The sequence below is a fragment of the Carcharodon carcharias genome, chromosome 3, assembly GCF_017639515.1.
Source record: "Carcharodon carcharias isolate sCarCar2 chromosome 3, sCarCar2.pri, whole genome shotgun sequence".
Taxonomy (NCBI): Eukaryota; Metazoa; Chordata; class Chondrichthyes; order Lamniformes; family Lamnidae; genus Carcharodon; species Carcharodon carcharias.
The window spans coordinates 174122214-174141338 of NC_054469.1; the positions used below are offsets into that span (position 1 = coordinate 174122214).

Here is a 19125-nt window from a genome sequence, read left to right on the forward strand (position 1 = left end):
CCAAGAAATTGATAAGGAAAGAGAAAATAAATATGGAAGTAAAAGAACAAGGAACATAAAAACATATTTTTAAAAAGAAAAAGATTAGCAAAGACAAACTTGGGCCCGCTTCAGGCAGAGACAGGAAAATTTATAACAAGGAATAGGAAAATGACTGTGCAAAGGAAGATACAAAAACCTCCCTGAAACACTACAGAAGCAAGGGACTAGCAAGATTAAGGAGTTGAAAGGAATTACTATTAGCGAAGAAGTAGCATGGAGAAATTAATGGGTCTGAAAGTTGATAAATCTTCTGGACCTGATGATTTACATCCTAAGTATTGAAAGAGGTGGCTGTAAACATAATGGATGCATTGGGTGGTCTTCTTCCAAAATTAGATTCTGGAATGGTTCCTGCAGATTGGAAGGTAGCAAATGTAATCCCACTATTTAAGAAAGGGGGGAGAGAGAGAGAGAGAGAGAAAGTGAGGAGTTACAAGCCTGTCAGCCTGACAACAATAGTAGGGAAAAATGAAAGAATCTATTGTAAAGAAAGTGTGATAACTTGGAAAATAATGGTAGGATTTGGCAGAGTCAATATGGATTTATGAAAGGGAAATCACATTTAATAAACCTGTTGGGAGTTTTTCTGAGGCTATTAGTAGCAGAATAGAAAAGGGAGAACCAGTGGCTGTGATGTATTTGGATTTTCAGGAAGCTTTTGATAAGATTCCACACAAGAGGTTAGTAAACAAAATTAGAACATACAAGATTGGGGGTAATATACTGGCATGAATTGAGGGTTGGTTAATAGGCAAAACACAGTAGGAATAAACAGGTCATTCTCAGATTGACAGGCTGTGACTGGTGGGGTACCAGAAGGATCAGTGCTTGGGTCCCGCTATTCACAATCTTTATCAACGATTTGGATGCAAGGATCAAATGTAATATTTCCAAGTTTGCTGATGACAAAACTTGGTGGGAATGTGAGGAGGATGCAAAGAGGCTTCAAGGGGATTTTGACAGGCTAAGTGAGTGGGCAAGAACATGGCAGATGGAATATAATATGAAAAATGTGAGGTTATCCACTTTGGTAGAAAAAGCTGGAATACAGAATATTTCTGAAATGCTGAGAGATTGGGAAGTGTTGATATCCAAAGGGACCTGGGTGACCTTGTTCATAAGTCACTGAAAGCTAACATGCAGGTACAGCAAGCAATTCGGAAGGCAAATGGTATGTTGCCCTTTATTGCAAACTGGAGGAACAGCAGCTCACCAGAAAGTGAAGTCACAGACAACATCTGCTACAGGGACTCAGATGAAGACTTTGATGGAGCTGCATGAAGGAGAATGCTGATACAGGTGCACACCAAAACACCAAGGTGCATTGGCTGGTCTGACAACCACCTAACACTGTCAAGGGGCAGGGAACAGTCTAGATCCCGAGAGCACTGTGCAAACTTTCCCTCTCAGCAGTCTTTTCTCTGTCACCATGTTATGCTCTTGACCCAGAGGCACTGCCATTATAGCACCCACATACCTGCTGCAGTGAGAGAGAGAACAGGTCACCAAATTCAATGCCCCCGCCATGAGAGAGCCACAACGCTCTCCCAAATCCAGCAACTCACCACTCCAAAAAAAAAACTCAATGGTACTTCTCTAACTTATGCTATTGCAAAGTTTCATCTAAACTATTTTACCTTCAAGTTGAGTGCCTGACCCTTTAAATAAAACTAGGTAGATCCCTCTTCCAGCTGTTTGTTGAGCCATAAGAGGTGTTGAAAGGAACCATGTGGTCCACATCTATAAATTGTGTCATATCAGCCAGGCTAGTTGTTTGATGTCACAATCTGACCAGTTGAGAAGTGGTACATGCATCGAAGGCCTGCACGAGCTCCTTTCCCAAACAGGCCACACAGAAATTGTCCAGGGATACTGCGCACCCCCAGAGTGACATTATGGCTCCCAATTTTACACCTGATGGATTTGATCTAATCATCATTATGGAGATGTGGATTCAGGGTGATCAAGATAAGGAACTAAATATTCCAGGATATTTTGACTTTAAGAAGAGAAGATATAAAAGGCAAACTAGAAAAATTGGGTGAAGGTGTCAGAGGGGGCTAGCCCTGATTAAAGGATGGGATAAAGACAGTGGAGAGAAAGAATCACACGTTGGAAAATCAGGATTTTACAATCAGTTTGTGTGGAGCTAAGAAACAACAAGAGGCAAACGAAGAGATAAAATCAAAAAACTGCGGATGCTGGAAATCCAAAACAAAAACAGAATTACCTGGAAAAACTCAGCAGGTCTGGCAGCATCGGCGGAGAAGAAAAGAGTTGACGTTTTGAGTCCTCATGACTCTTCATAATGACTACCCCGATCACTGTAAATCATGCACACTCACCAATGAGTCAAAAGCCACCACTTTTGGACTTGAATAATACCCACTCTACCTCAAATTACCCTGGAAGGGTAAGGTTTCTCAAAAACTTGAGCGACAAGTGATGCTCATCATTTTGTGTTACTACTATGCCATAGCAACACAAGTGGTATCTTCCACTAATAGGGTGCTGCTGTCAAGCCAAAAAGGAGTTCTGCCTACAATACAAATGAGGAATATGGTATATGAATTTCAGTGCCGGTGTGATGTCAGGTACGTAGGCCATAAGTCTCAATGTCTGGCGGATCATATCAAACAGCACATGGTTGTTCAAAATAGGTAGAGTACTTAACCAACTCACGCTTGCAAAACTCAGAACTTATTGTCTAACATTTGACATGGTTCCACGATTGGACAGCACTTGCTGAGCAATCTCAAGCATGGTAAGAATCATAAATTGGTTCTTAGTGTAATTTTCAGTCGAGTTCACAATTTGGTTCATTTATGCTTGCTAAATATTACATATATATTCATGTTCAGGGGCCTGTCCTCTGCAGGCAAAAGGAATCCAAGCATTGTACCCTTTTTGAATTTTGAATTAAACAAAATCACAGGGGACAAGAGACAATGTTTTAATGTCTCTCCTGTTAGTTGGCCCTCGAGTACTCCCCTCAGCACTGCAGTGGAGCATCAGCTTGATTTTTATGCTCAAGTCCTTGATTGACACTTGAACCCACAACATTCTGACTCAGAGGTGAGCGAGTGCTACCAACTGACACTTAAACACCTGATGGCAACGGGATAGATTATAAAAGCTTTGCTTCATAAAAGAGTTCAGTTCAGACTCTCCATTTAATACATTTACATTCTGCAATGTACTGAAATTGAAAACGAATTAAACATAAAAATATCTATCGATAAATTGCCAAGTCACATCAATAAATAAATGCTCATCTTCAGAAGAAAGTGAAGAACAAAAAAAGACAGTGTAATATGAAATGGCACCCTATTATAATTGTTGTCTTAAATAGGGACAACTGCCGCAGACAGTTTCACTCAAAGATTTTTCGCCAAGTCAGTGCAATTGTGTACGCCCATGTCATTATGGATTACTGAAAACACTACCATTCACATAACATGAAAGAACACGTAGGGATTGTAAGGACACATACTGTTGTGACAATAATTATGACTAAATCTCACCAAACACCTCAGCTTTACTTTCAGACAACGCAATTCCCAATTGGGAGTATTTGTTTTTCATAAAATTAACTCTGCCTTAGACTATGTAATAAAACTTAAAGCTTGTTAGGAGATTTAGTACTTAAGGCTACCAAGCAAGGGAAGGCTTTCGTAATCACAGCCAGTCTGTGATTCCACATTGCAAAGGCCATCAAAATGGGAAAATGAATATTTACATGTTGAATAATAGCCCTCATTATAATGACACCCAATAAGCTACTAAATACAGATCCTTGTCCAAAATTGCTGTTTTCTATGTAAATTAAACCATAGGCCTTAGTGAAATCATACAAGTGGAATAGAATAGTCCAAATGATGGCGGAAAATTACAAAATGTTATTTCAATTCCATGCACAGACCAAAATGCTATTAGTATACTGGAATTATAATTTATCATTCGATGCTATATATGCAAAGCTGCATCGTTTAAAAAAACATTAAAATACAATAATGAAACTTATCCGCTATCAAGTTTAGGACAATAATCTGAGCTGTAGGTTTTACTGTTATTTAAATACTGCTTGAGAATCTGTTAGTCTCATGGACATCATCAGAGTCACTTAATCAAACTATTTGGTGAATGTCTACATATTTGCATGGGGCACTTTAACACAGTGGTTAAGATAGTAAACTAAATGATCCAAAGAAATGAGTTCCACCATGGAAACTGGGACTTTAAATTTAGTCATCAGTCATGACTCAATTAGTAGTACTCCTGTATGAGTCAGAAGTTCCTGGGTTCAAGCCCCAATCAAGGACTTGTGCACAAAATCGAAGCTGACACTCCAATGGACTACTGAGGAAGTGCTGCATTATCAAAGCTTTGCTTTTGGATAAGATGTTAAACCAAGGCCCTCTCAGATGGACACAAAAGATCCCATGGCACTATTTGAAAGAAGAGCTGAGGAGCTATCCCCAGTGCCCTGGCCAAGAATTATTCTTCAATCAACACAGGGCTGTTTGGGAGTTTGCTGTGTGCAAATTAGCTGCTGCATTTCAACAGCAACTACACTTCAAATGTACTTCACTGGTTGTAAAGCACTTGGAGACATTTGGTGATTATGAAAAGCAATATATAAATGCAAGTTTAAATCTATCTACCAAACTGCCATAAAAATCCACTTGGTTCAATAATGTTCTTTAGGGACAGAAATCTGCCTTCCTTCACAGTCTGGCCTATACTTGAAATACTATCCACTTTCTTGGATGAGTGCAGCTCTAACAACACTCAAGAAACTCAATGCTTTCCAGGACTAAGCAACTTGTGCGTCTGGCACTCCATCCACCACTTAAAAGTTCACCTCTTCCACCACCACAGCAGAGTGGCAGCAGTGTGTACCATCAGCAAGATGCACTGCAGCAACTCCCCATGGCTGCTTTGACAGCAACTTCCAAACCCATGACCTCTATCACACTAAACAGCAATGACAGCAAGCACTTGGGTGCACCACCATCTCCAAGTCAGAAATATAGCACCATTCCTTCATTACTGCAGGATCAAAATCCTGCAACTCCCCATCGCTGTTGATGTACCTTCACTGCATGGTTGCTGATTGCAACAGTTGAAGAAACCAGCTCAAGGGCCATTAGGAATGAATAATAAATGTTGGCCGTGCCAGTGATGCCCACTTCCCATGAATGAATAAAATTACTTATTCACAACTCATTTTTAAAACTGTTTATTAAACCAAAGAAGGGAAAGAGAGAAGAACCACCAGCATACTACTTGATAACAGAGATTTACTTTGGATAAATGGGATATGAAACCTTAAATTTAAGCGGTCACAAAGTTGAAATAGTGGTTTTCAGTTCAACATATTGTGCTGGCTTTTGCAATTCCCAGAGCTGTACATTATCCTTTAGTCTACATACTCTAAATATCATTCCTTCCATGGAAAAACTGCTTGCAATTCCTGCTTTTCCAAATCAAAATGCTGCCTGCCCCCCAGCACAGAAAAGGGAGGGTGTCCTGTACATTTGTATGTTCCAATGTAGATACGGGTACAACTCACTAGACCAAGCCCAGGAAGCAATTTTTAAAGAGAAGTTCTAAACTCATATTACAGTGACATCACCTTGACCATAATTTTAAAGGGAAGTTGACTGTATTTGTAATATAAAGTTAATAACATTGCTATGTTTTGGGACTGTTTTTAATTTTGGGTAAAAATGGAGGAATGAAGGGGTCATGTGACCTGCTCCAAATTCTGCAGATAACAAGCCTGGGTGGTTTGGTTGTTACTGGTTAAAGAGGCCCAAAATTGTTTTACTGCAAAGAAGCTGCAAGATATTTACATCTGTAAACGATGACCTGAGTAGCTATGCTGTGTTATCCACCTGATAACAGCCTAACAGGTGGGCAGACTGTTAGTCTCCAAGTCACATGGAGGTATTAGGAATGTCAGATTTTATAAATGGTTATAGTATAAACTGTCAATTTAATTCCAAGGTACAAGAGTTGGGGGTCTAGAGAATAGCTATTTAGCATTTCTATCTAGAGGCAAAAAAGTCTGGAATTAAAAGTCTAATGATGACTGTGAAAGCGTTGTCAATTACCGTAAAAACTAATGCCCTTACCTTTCTGCTCTATATGTGACTCCAGACCTACAGCAATGGGTTGACTCTTAAATGCCCTCTGAAATGGCCTAGCAAGCCACTCAGTTCTCAAGGGCAATAAGGGATGTGCAATAAATGCTGGGCCAGCCAGCAACGCCCACACCCCATGAACGAATAAAAATAATCGAGGCTGAATACAGGCTAGTCACAGCATGCCAACCCAAAAGTGACCCATTTATCCCTACCTTGTATCCTCTTAGCTAACCAATCCTCTATCCATGCTAATATGTTAGCCCTTACATCATGAGCTCTTATTTCAACATGGTAACCTTTAATGCAGCACCTTATCAAATGCCTTCTGGAATTCCAAGTACACCACACCCACAAGGTTCCTTTCATCCATGTTGCTTTTTAATTCCTCAAAGAATTAGTCAGTTAGTCAAACCCTATTTCCCTTTCACAAAATAACGTTGACTCTGCCTGATTGCATTAATATTTTTAAGGTGCCCTGCTATAGCCATCTCAATAATAGACAGATAGGCTAACTGGCCTGTAGTTTCCTGCTTTGTTTCCCTCCTTTCTTGACTAGAGGAGTTACATTCGCTATTGTCCAATCTAAAGGGACCTTTCCAGAACCTAGGGAGTGTTTGAAAATTAAAGCCATCTCAGCAGCCACTTCTTCTAAGACCCAAGGATGCGGCCATCAGGTCCTAGCAATCTGTCAGCTTCCAGTTCTAATAGTTTTCACAGTATCCTTTCCCTGCTGATTGCAAATGTGTTAAGATCCTCTCTCCCTTTCACTTCTTGATTTACAAATGTTTCTGGGAAGTTATATGTGTCTTCTACGGTGAAGACAGACACACGACACCTGTTCAACGCTTCTGCTACTTCCTTATTTCCCATTATTAATTCTGCTACCTCAATTTCTAAGGGACCAACGCTCACTTTAGTTACTCTTTTCCTTTTTAAATACTTGTAGAAACTCTTACTATCTGTTTTTATATTTCTAGCTAGCCCTCATACTCTAATTTTTCCCTCATTCTTTTTTTAGACATTATTTGCTGGTTTTTAAATTCTGTCTAACTTCTGACATACCACAGATGGTGCATCTTTCTCTTATAGGCTTTCTTTGTCACTAGAATACATCTTTGCTGAGTGTTATGAAATATATCCTTAAATATCTGCAACTGCATCTTGACTAATCTACCCTTTAACCTAATTTCCCAGTTCACTTTGGTTAGCTCTGTCTTCATACTCTTCTAATTGCCTTTATTTAAGCTTAAAACACTAGCCTGAGATCCACTCTTCTCACTCTCAAACAGAATGCAAAATTCAATCAAGTTATGATCACTGCTTCATAGAAGCTCTTTCACAATGAGATCATCAATTAATCCTGTCTCATTGCACATTACCAGTTCTAGGATAGCCTGCTCTCTGGTTGGTTCTAGAACCTGCTGCTCTAAGGAACTATCCCAAAAACACTTTATGAACTCATCTTCCAGGCTACCTTTGCCAATCTGATTTGTCCAATCTATATGTATTGTTGTACCTTTCTTACATGCCCCCATTAGTTCTTGTATATTCTGTGCTATAGTGTAGTTACTGTTAGAGAGCTTATAAAGTACCCCTACAAGGGACTTCTTACCTTTGCTACTTATCTCCAACTAAACTGATTCTACATCTTGATCCTTAGAACTAACATCATTTCTCACTATTAAATTAATGTCATCCTTAATTAACAGATCTAGCCCACTGCCTTTTCCTAGCTTCTTGTCCTTCCAAAATGTCAAGTACCCTGGAATATTCAGGTCCCAGCCTTGGTCACCTTGCTGCTATGTCTATCAGGTCATACATATTTATCTTTAGTTGAGCTGACAATTCGTCTTTAAAAATGCTATGCGCATTCAGATACAGAGCCTTTAGTTGTACCTTTTTGCTACTTTTGCAAACTCTGGCCTTATCCGTTGGTGTACTTTTAAATTTGTATGCTCGGTCCCTTCCTGCCACTCTCTGGTTATCGTTACCCATGATGCCACCCTGTGCTATTGTCTTGTTCTTTTATTTACCACATCTCCCCACCACCCCGCACTATTTATTTTGTTACAATAAAAGTCTTAAGCTTGAAATCTTGTTGTTTGGTCCTTTCAGTCAATCACTGGAGGTTCAAATTACTTTTTAAAAAGTTATCAGTCTCCATGGATCGTAATAATTACAATGGAGAGTAAACCTTCTCCCACCCAACCATCACACATGCAAGTTTTCCAGTAACCGGATAGTAATCAGGAGCAGGATCCCTGGCCAAGTCTTCAGGGTAGTAAAACTAAATTATAGCAGCAAAATAGTGCTTGTCTGGGGTCAGCAAACTCACAGAATTGAAATTAAACCTAGAATTTTCTGTTGTTTACCACTGCATCTGGGTTGTCTTCATTTAATAAGTCATTGTGATTTGTAACTACCATTTTTAAACCATCTTTCAGATATTATATCCTGTCTTTCCCTCTACTATTAACTGATTAAGTATAGTTATAAATGTGCAATAAATATTTATATTTATAATATAAATATATTGTGCCTTTAGTGTAATAAAATGTCTCAAGGTGCTTCACAGGAGCAATATAAAACTAAATGCCACTGAGGCAAATAAGGAGATATGGTCAGATGACCAAAAGTATAGTCAAAAAAGTAGGTTTTAAAAGTGTCTTAAAAGTAAGAAAGAGATAGAGAGGCAGACAGGCGTAGGGAGGGTCCATAGCTTAGGGCATAGGCAACTGAAGGTACAGCAATTAAAATCAGGGATGCACAAGAAGCGAGAATTAGAGGAGTGCAGTTATCCCAGAAGTTTGTGGGGCTGATTGAGATTATGGATAGGGAGAGGCAAGACCACGGTTTTATGTTTTGCGTCTGAAAACAAAGGTTGAGAATCTTAAAATCAAATGTTGCTTGACTGGGAGCTTGATAGGTCAGCAAGCACAGAGGTGATAGGTGAATGGGACTTTATCAAGTTAAGTCACGAACAGCAGAATATTGGACAACCTCAAGTTTACAGATGGTAGAGTGTCAGAGACCAGCCACGAGTGTGTTTGAATCATCAAATCTGGAGGTAAAGAAGGTATGTGTGGTGACTTCAGAGGCAGATGAAATCAGAAAGGAGCAAAGTCGGCTGATGTTGTGGAGGTGGAAATAGCCGGTCTTAGTGATGGCACCAAATGTGTAGTTGGAAGCTCATCTTGGGGTCAAATGAGGCAGCAAGATTGCAAACACACTAGTTTAATCTCAGGCCATTGCCAGGTAGAGGGATGGAGTCAGTAGCTAGGGAATGAAATAAAAATAGAAAATGCAAGAAAAAACTCAGCAGATCTGGCAGCATCTGTGGAGAGAGAAACAGAGTTAACATTGAGTCCAAGTAACTCTTCTTCAGAACTAAACAGAGGCAGAAATGTGATGGATTTTATACTGTTTAAGAGGGGATGGAGCAAAATAGGAGGTCAGGGTAGAAGGGAGGAGCTCAGGAGCAACTTGACAAAGATGTCATGTACACAAGACAAAAGTAAATGGTAGTGTCAAAGTCTAAAGAAGGTGCTGATAGTGGCATAAAGGTAAGATAGCAGAATGTATCAATAGCAGAAAAAAGGTCCACGCTCTGTGAAAGCAAAACTTTAAGAACAAGTGACAGATGGCCCTGTGGGAGGAGGAGGGGGTTGGGGAATAAAAGAAAAAAAATAATTAGATTAAGAAAAGGGGTCAAAATGGAGAAGAAAATTCATGGTCTGAAGTTGTTGAACTTAATGTCAAGTCAGGGAGGCTGTAACGTGCCTAACTGGAAGGTGAGATGTTGTTCCTCCAGTTTGCGTTGGGCTTCACAGGAACATTGCAGCAGGCTAAGGACGGACATGTGGGCATGAGAGCAGGATGGTGTGTTGAAATGGCAACCGACAGGAAGGTTTGGGTCATGCTTGCGTATTGAGTGAACGTGTCCCGCAAAGCGATCACCCAGTCTGCATTTAGTCTCCCCAAAGTAAAGGAGACCACTTTGGGAGCAGTGAATACAGTAAACTGGGTGACCTTGGCCTGCTGCAATGTTCCAGTGAAGGCCAATGCAAACTGGAGGAACAGCACCTCATCTTCCAATTAGGCACTTTACAGCCTTCCGGACTTAAAGCAGAGTTCAACGACATCAGTCATGAGCTCTTGACCCCTTTTTTAATCCAATTTATTTTTTCCCCTCCAACCCCAGCACCCCCCCTCACCTCTCTTTAGCTCTGAGAAAGAGTCATACAGACTCGAAATGTTAACTCTGTTTCTCTCTCCACACATGCTGCCAGGCCTCCTGAGTTTTTCCAGCATTTTCTGTTTTTATTTCAGATTTCCAGCATCCAAAGGATTTTGCTTATTATAGTTAGGGAATGGAGTTTGGAGTGGGGACCAAAAGCAATGGTTTCAGTCTTCCCAATATTTGATATAAAGTGCACAACTGGCAAATTATCATGAATGCAGAAAGAAACTAGAGCCAGAGTTCAGATACTGTCATTTCCTGGAAAAGACTAAGATACAAAAGAACACAGTGGTGCTCCCTCAGAGTCTGACTTGATATTGCACTTAGGACACTTTCTGTTGCTGCTGGTCATTGGGAATGGGGAAGAATTAAATCAGGCCATCAATCCCAACCTAGGGTCATGAGAAAGCATGTTAGGCATAACAAGTACTGCAGGAGGTGGTAACTGTGGAGGATGAATACACTTAATGCTGAAAGAAAATGATAGCAGCATTGATCAGAGAGCCAGTATAATATGATCAAATGTAAATTGCATAAACTCAACAGCATTCAAGACTTGGATATGACAATCTTATTTCAAGTCATTAATTTCTTTATGACAGTTGAATTAAATTTTGCTTAAAACTGATCTCAAATAGTTTGCAACTTACTAATTTCATAATCATTGGGTAACATTCCCTGCACTCTTGCCAAAGCAGGCAATAATTTTTGGGGGAAAATTGCATAGATACTGATACTTATTCTCGGGATGCGACTGCAGAGCATCATTCAACAGTCATTCACTTGAGACATGATTCTTATAATTACATATGATGGGGGAAACCAGAGGATGACAAATCACTTAGTTTAATTCAGAATTGTTTAGCCAATCCTTGTTTTGGGATTTTGTTTCAGTTCTCACAGTGTAACAATGCAAAGACCTACTTCTCTCCAATAACAGCAGGCTCATTCACTGTTGGAAAAAACTTGGATTTTGGTCATCTGAAGAATGTCACGTGCCAAGCTACTGTAACCGGTTCTTCTGACCTTATCATCCTATCTTACCTGCAGCTTTATATCTACCTTCTTTTATGGGATTTGGGTGCCAAATTGATTTGGAGCAGTTTAATTCCAGTTTCCTTCCATTTGCTGCTTTATTTTAATTTCATTGTATTACAAATCCATGAGATACAATTAAAATAGAAAATGCTGGAAACAGTCAGCAGATCTGGTAGCATTTGTGGGCGAGAAACAGTGTTAACGTTTCAGATCCATGACCTTCCCATAGATACAAAATTCTGTTACAACTGCCTGAAAGATAAATATTTCATTTTGATAACCAATTGCTTTTCAGCTTGTAAAATAAATCACTGAGTGTTTGGAAATTTATTTTTTATTTACACCACTTCCAAAAAAGGGAACAGAGTAAATCAGCTGTAGTTAGAGAGACAAAGCAAAACTTGAGAAACATAAATATACATGAAAACAAAATGAGAGAAAACAGAATTCCACAATTTACAAAAAAGGAAATTATCTTTCCATGTTACAACTTCTACAATTTATGTACTTCCAAGAGATACAAGTGAGACTGCCAATCCTAAAATTAGTGATTAACTACATGGGAATGGAGAGCAAATTACAGAAATTCTAACAAAACTTATCCAAGAAATCCTTTGGTACAATTCTTGAGCCAAGAATGTTCGTAACTAAATGTCCAAAATGATAGATGAAACCTAACTACACCACTTGCATTGAAATTAGAGCCATAATTTTCATGCTTTTCGAAGGTCCCTTAATTTACCGATCTACTAATATGAAGTTTTCTGGAATTTGGCAAGAAATAAATATTTGGAGAAATAAAACTTTATTATTAATCAAACATAATAGGCCAAAGCAAAAAAACAAGAGTTTATATTAATAATAAATTTAGCATTTTTCTGTAATCATGCCAAATTTGAAGTTCCATCTAAAAAGACAATATCTGATGATATAAAAAGTTGCAAATTAGGTTTACAAGTAATCAAACACAGGATAAGCAGTAGCCCCTAATGACCATACGATTATTAAAAAGATTACAATTAGAGCACAAAGTGAAAAATACTCAATGGGAATGAAATCCTATAAACCTGTTACAGCATGACATATTGACTTCAAATTCTTGTACAATATTACCTCAGTTTAAACTTACAATTTGGAGCAGAATGAAATACAACAAAAGATCTCATTCTGCTTTATCCCTTCACTAATGCGCTCTCAAGCTGCATGGGCAGCTGCACAACAATCATGAAGATAACGCATGGGCTATTCAAAAGCTGTCACCTTGAAGGTATCATGTGTATGGGCCACTATAAACAAATTTAGAGACGCCACATATTGAAATAAACAAGCTGCACATGAAGAAAATTGAGGAATTATTGCTCATGACTGAAAATCTTCTTCGTTTGACAACATGCACATGTCGCCATTCCATTAATGGCCTTTTTCAAATTTGAATGATTTGGTTTGATTCTACATTTTTAATATATACTTTGCAAAGTCAGTTTTCTGATATCAAGCATTGATTTTGCACTGGTTACATATAAGGATACAAATGTATGTAAAATCCATTTACTTAATTACATGGGATTTACAAGTAGCAAACAGCAGATGGTTCGCTGACAAGTATACAGGTCATCAACAGAAGTGGGCTGTGAGAATTTTATTGTTGTTAGCCATTGACTAACGCCACAGCAATCCACTAATAAATACAAGTTTGCCCAATTGTACCGATTTCACTTAGTAAATAAAGACGTAAAGTTTGAATCCATTATCAAAGAGAAAAATGCAAACTTGAAGTCAATGTTTATTTTCTCTTAAATATGTTCTCCAAAATGTTTCTGAAAATAGGACTTTCTATTCCAATATTGATAAAAGTAGTGACTACAACATATTCCAAAAGGACAGCTTGCTGGTTGAACAGGGGAGATATTGTTTTAAAAATAATTACACAAACGCCACAACATCATTTTATTTTTGCCTGCAGTTTACTGCACCAGCTGTCAGAGTCCCTAAAGTGCATTCACCATATGTGCACAGCCCCTCCCCTGTCCGGTAGTTTTTTAATATTTCAAGAACATGGGTAGAATTGCCAACTTCCTCAAAGCATTCAAATATATTAAATACATAAATTTCTCAGCAGTTCCAACAAATTGTTTCAAGATTTTTTTTTTAAATTGGTACTGCATTGGAGTTATACAAGTCTAGTGGTATGAGGTGGCATTCTCAAGGGGTCTTATCACTTGGGTATTCGTCAGGGTCTGACTCCAGGATTATGCTGTCTCTTGGTGATTAAAACCATCCAACAATGGACATGAAAGTGGTAGTAAATTTGAAGCAGAACTTGATCAATTTTCAATGCAATAAATTAGCAAAGGCAATGTGATTTTTATCATACACTATGTGACTCACATCAACTTAATAGTCAGCATAATTACCTTTTTACATTGAAACTGCGTGTGAAGTCTTACAAAGTGAGTAATTGCAATGTCTGAATTTGTTATATTTCTGAAGCCCAAAGCCCACAGTCAAAGTTAAACCCTCTCTTATGTTTAACTAGGAACAGAAAGATCAGGACAAATGTAAACACTAATGAGATTTTAAATGACATCGCACATTTCAATTATAGAGATGAATTCTGTTCAGAGAATCATGACTGCTTCTACTTCTCCCTAACCTTACAGTGTCCATGAAATCTGGACAATTTTTCAATGAACAAATTGAATATAACGAGCACAGGAAAAACACTTTATAAAGGGATAGATCTGAAAGAGATTACGTATTTCAAAACAATTGATCAAACAAGTGTCTTAGTAAATCGCCGTCAATGATCTTATTAACACACAGGAGAGAGAGACTGATTAATGTGTTCAGGAGCAGGAAATACAGCCTTGCCAGTTCTGGTACAAGTTTCAGTCTGTCTCCAGCCAACACCATTCTACTGTCTTGTTTGCATAGATTCACTGTGCTGTCAAATGATTAGCATAAATTTTCCTGATCAACACAAAGTGCTTATTAAGGGGTACTAAGAGCTACTAAAAGATCAATACACGTTCTGAGGACAGTGGGGCTAAAACTCACGTTATACTTTGGCACGCACTTTAAATACATCAATCTCTCCTTTTGACTATCAACAATAAAACTGTTTCCAATATCAGTCCTTCGTTTTAGCCAGTTAAAAAAACAATTAATCAATGGGGGTAATAAAATAATTCGATATAGTCACACAGAGTTTTACTTTGGACAGATATATCGGAATAAATTTGCCTATCAATACTTTCCTAATCATTTTCACACAACATCCGAGATTTCTGCACACTACTATAGCATTCAAACCATATTATGCCTGCAAAGAGCGAAAAACTACTCTTAAAAGGAGATCACATATTTGTTTTACATCTACAACTGTAGAACAGCAGAGAGTTTTCTGGAAATTAGATTGCAAGCGGCTGTGATAAATAAAACTGCGACTATTTTACTTTGTAAATACAGGAACACCACTGGACAAAAGCACATGGTTACCTGGAATCAGCCATGCAGTCTGTCTGTGCACTTAGCAAAGGTACAACCTATACTTGTGATATAGATTTAAGATCGTCCAGAATCCTAAACTGAATTATGCAAGCAAAGGTGGATGTAAGTTTTCAACTAGATTTGTGACGGCTTATCTAACCATCTCCGTGTAACAGCTCTGTCCACTTCACTATTATATCCCTGCAAAAAGTGCCGTGTCTCTTGCAGGAAGCCTGTAGCTTTTGAAAGGAAATACCAGACCTCTCAGTGAGAAGCCAGGCATCTAGCCATATCCTGGTTAACATTAAAGACACGCATTCTTCGGTATTACAGGAGTCTTGATCAGTTGCTACTCACCATTCCCTTCATATCACAGAAACATAGAGCTACAGATAATCTTTAAAGTATTCAAACAGATAAACATAAAAAAGTGTACTTACCTCAATAAAGTAACTGTCCATTGTTTAATTGTAATCCAGCCTGTAAAAGTTTACTGCCTACAAAAAACACATGCTAACCATGGGTTAATAATGTATGCAACAAATAAAGGAGGTATTCCACTTCTCAGGTTTCAGAGTTACTCCACGTTACCACCAGTCTTCAGGTCAACATACATTCACACTGAATCCTTTGTTTTAGTGTTTCCTTAAATCGAGGAGATTGTGAAACAGGCACTCGTTCATGGCTGTTTACTTAATTACAGTGCTCTTAAAATTAAGAAGGTGGCAGAAAAACTCAAACTTCTTCAGAATTAAAGTTTAACTTATATTAAAGCTCTTCTACTTTGTCCTACACACGCACATTTTTCAGTTCAGCATTGCTTCTCTGACCTGACCCAGTAGACTTACACTCCCTAGTGACTAATAAAGCTCCACCCTGTTCCTTCAGCCCAGCCCCCCGCCACTGAACCATATAAGGAAATTGATTCCTCATCGCTTGAGATTTAAATGTGAACCACATTAGTGCCTCCAAAGGACCATTTTTAAACTTCTGGATTTTACCAGCTTCTGCTGTATGGTCTAACAGCCTTTGTAAAGCAAGCAGTATATTTGTAGGTGGAGGCACTGCAGTTGTGTTCAGCTTAAAATATGGAACTCCTTAAAACACAACACATTAATTTAAATATATAGCCAATCATTGCAAAAGCAGATCCATTCCAGATTTGATTTACAGAGAAATGAGAAGGAAAATCCTGATTTTTTTTGCATATTTAGACATAGGGTATTATGGAATTCCAAGGTCCTCTACAATCACCTTACACAGCACAACAACCCCCACCCCCCAATCAATTAAGAACAACAGAGGGATCCTGAAAATGTGAACCATTTTCCGTATTATGATGGAAGCAGGCATGGACAACAAAATTCATCATCACCTCCAACATGCTAACTCAGGAAATTTGACAACCATGGGGATCTCAAACCCATGTTGTTTACTGGGCAGCTGTGATACATATGCTTCAGGGACTTGGACAATCTTCAAGCAGGCACCTCAAAGCACTGGAGAAGTATCACCAGTGGCGCCTTTGCAAGATCTTCCAAATCCGAGGGTATAGAAGGCAGTCCAACAGCACCATCTTCTCTGAAGTCAATATGCCCAGCGTCAAGGTGCTGATCATTCAAAACCAGCTCCGCTGAGCAGGATATGTTGTTCGTGTGCCTGACACCAGATTCCTGAAGCATCTGCTTTATTCAAAACTTGGTCATGGCAACAGGCTCAGCAGAAACACTTCAGAGACGTCCTCAACGAATTCCCTGAAGAGGTCAAACATCCACATTGACTCAAGGGAGTCTCTGGCTTGTGGAGAAGGTTCATTCAGGAAGGCACCGGACACATTGAGAGACTGTCAGGAACACATAGAGATGGAGTCGATGCGTCAGAGTACGCTAGCACTGCATCTGCCCAACCCTTCAAGCATCACCTTTAATGCATGTGGCAGAGTCTGCAGATCACACATTGAACTTATCAGCCAACTCAGAACTCATCAGACCTGAGTGGAAGCAAGTCATCCTCAATCTCAAAGAACTTCAAACATGCATACAAACATACGAATTAGGAGCAGGAGTAGGCCATTTGCCCCCTCAAGCCTGCTCTGTCATTCAATAAAATCATGGCTGATCTGATTGTGCTCCTCAACTCCACATTCTGCCTACCGCTGATAACCTCTGTTGCCCTTGTTTGTCAAGAATCTATCTGCCTCTGCCTTAAAAATATTCATTGACCCTGCTCTCCAGGGAAGAGAGTTCCAAAGACTCACAACCCTCTGAGAGAAAAAAATTCTTCTCATCTCCATCTTAAATTGGATACCCCTTATTTTTAAATGCGTTTAAACTGTCCCTTAGTCTCTCCCACAAGGGGATACATCTTTTTAGGATCCACCGTGTCAAGTCGCCTCAGGATCTTAAGATAAAAGCAAAATGCTGGAAATCTGAAACAAAAATAGAAAATGCTGGAAAAACTCAGCAGGTCTAGCAGCATCTGTGGGAGAAAAAAACAGAGTTAACGTTTCGAGTTCAAATGACTCTTCTTCAGAGCTCTGGAGAAGAGTTATACAGACTCAAAACTTCAACTCTGTTTTTTTTCTTTCCATGGATGCTGTTAGATCTGCTGAGTTTTTCCAGCATTTCCCCTCAGGATCTTATATGCTTCAGTAAGTTCACTTCTCATTTTTTTAAACTCCAATGGATATAGGCCCAGCCTGTCCAACCCTTCCTCATAAGATAACTCCTCCATCTCAGGTATCAATTGAGTGGACCTTCTCTGAACTGCTTCTAATGCATTTATATCCTTTCTTAAAGAAGGAGACCAAAACTGTACACAGTACTCCAGATGTAGTCACACCAACACCCAATACAATTGCAGTAAAACATCCCTACTTTTATACTCCTTTCCCCTCGCAATAAACACCAACATTCCATTTGCCTTCCTTATCACTTGCTGTAACTGCATACTAACTTTTTGTGATTGATGTACCAGAACACTCAGGTCCCTCGGTACCATTGAGTTCTGCAATCTCTCTCCATTTAAATAGTATACTGCTTTTCTATTCTTCCTGCCAAAGTGGACAAGTTCACACTTTTCCACATTATTCTCCATCTGCCAAATTTTTGCCCACTCACTTAACCCACCTATGTCCCTTTACAGACTCCTGATGTCCTTGTCACAACTTTCCTACCTATCTTGTTGTTTTCACAAATTTAGCAATCATACTTTTGGTTCCTTCATCCAAGTCATCGAAATAAATTGTAAATAATTGAGGCCCTAGCACTGATACCTGTGATGCACCACTCGTCACATCTTGCCAATCTGAAAATGACCCATTTATGCTTATTCTCTGTTTCCTGTTATCTAACCAATCCTCTTTCCATGGTAACCTTTGATGTGGCACCTTGTCAAATGCCTTCTGCAATCTAAGTACAGCACATCCATTGGTCTCACTTTATGCATGCTGCTTGTTACTTACTCAAAGAACTCCAATGAATTAGCCAAACATGATTTCCCTTTCACAAAGCCATGTTGATCCTGGAAATGGAAGGGAGGGAGGAACTCGGGAAAATTGCAATCACCAGGGAAGTGGTATTTAGCATGACAAAGAGTAAGTAGAGCATTGGTCCTATAGACACTGAGAATGGGGAATTAATAAGGAAATGGGAGATGAATTAAACAGATATTTTGTGTGTCTTTACTGTAGAGGATACAAATAACATCCCAGAAATAATTATGAATCAGGAGGTGAAAGGGAGGGAGGAACTTAAAACAATTACAATCACCAAGGAAAGGGTGCTGAGAAAATTATTAGAACTAAAAGCTGACAAATCCCCAGCTCCTGATGGACTTCATCCTGGACTCTTAAAAGAAGTGGCTACTGAGATAGTAGATGCATTGGTTTTAATTTTCCAAAATTCCCTGGATTCTGGAAACGTCCCATCAGATTGGAAAATAGCGAATCTAACTCTTCTATTCAAAAAAGGACGGAGACAGAAAGCAGGAAACTACAGGCCAGTTAATTTAACATCAGTCATTGGGAAGCTGTTGGAATCTATTATTAAAGAGGTTACAGTGGGATATTTCGAGAATCTCAGTGCAATCAGGCAGGGTCAACACAGGCTGGTGTTATGAGTTCTGAGGCACGCCCACCATTAATTAATGGGCCAGTTTAGGCCC

At 39.0% G+C, this 19125-nt stretch overlaps 1 protein-coding gene across 4 annotated transcripts in view; it reads right to left on the reverse strand.

The window, feature by feature from the left end:
* Nucleotides 1–15802, reverse strand: part of myo10 (myosin X) — a 370178-nt gene extending 354376 nt beyond the window's left edge. For 3 of the 4 annotated variants that reach the window (XM_041183612.1, XM_041183613.1, XM_041183614.1), the window contains exon 1: nt 15402–15802. In XM_041183612.1, the coding sequence (XP_041039546.1) occupies nt 15402–15422 (21 nt within the window). In that variant the 5' untranslated portion in view covers nt 15423–15802. Of the gene's footprint in view, nt 1–14970; nt 15380–15401 lie in introns of those variants that run through there. The other variant, XM_041183615.1, reaches the window with a different exon arrangement.
* Nucleotides 15803–19125: the final 3323 nt, after the last annotated feature.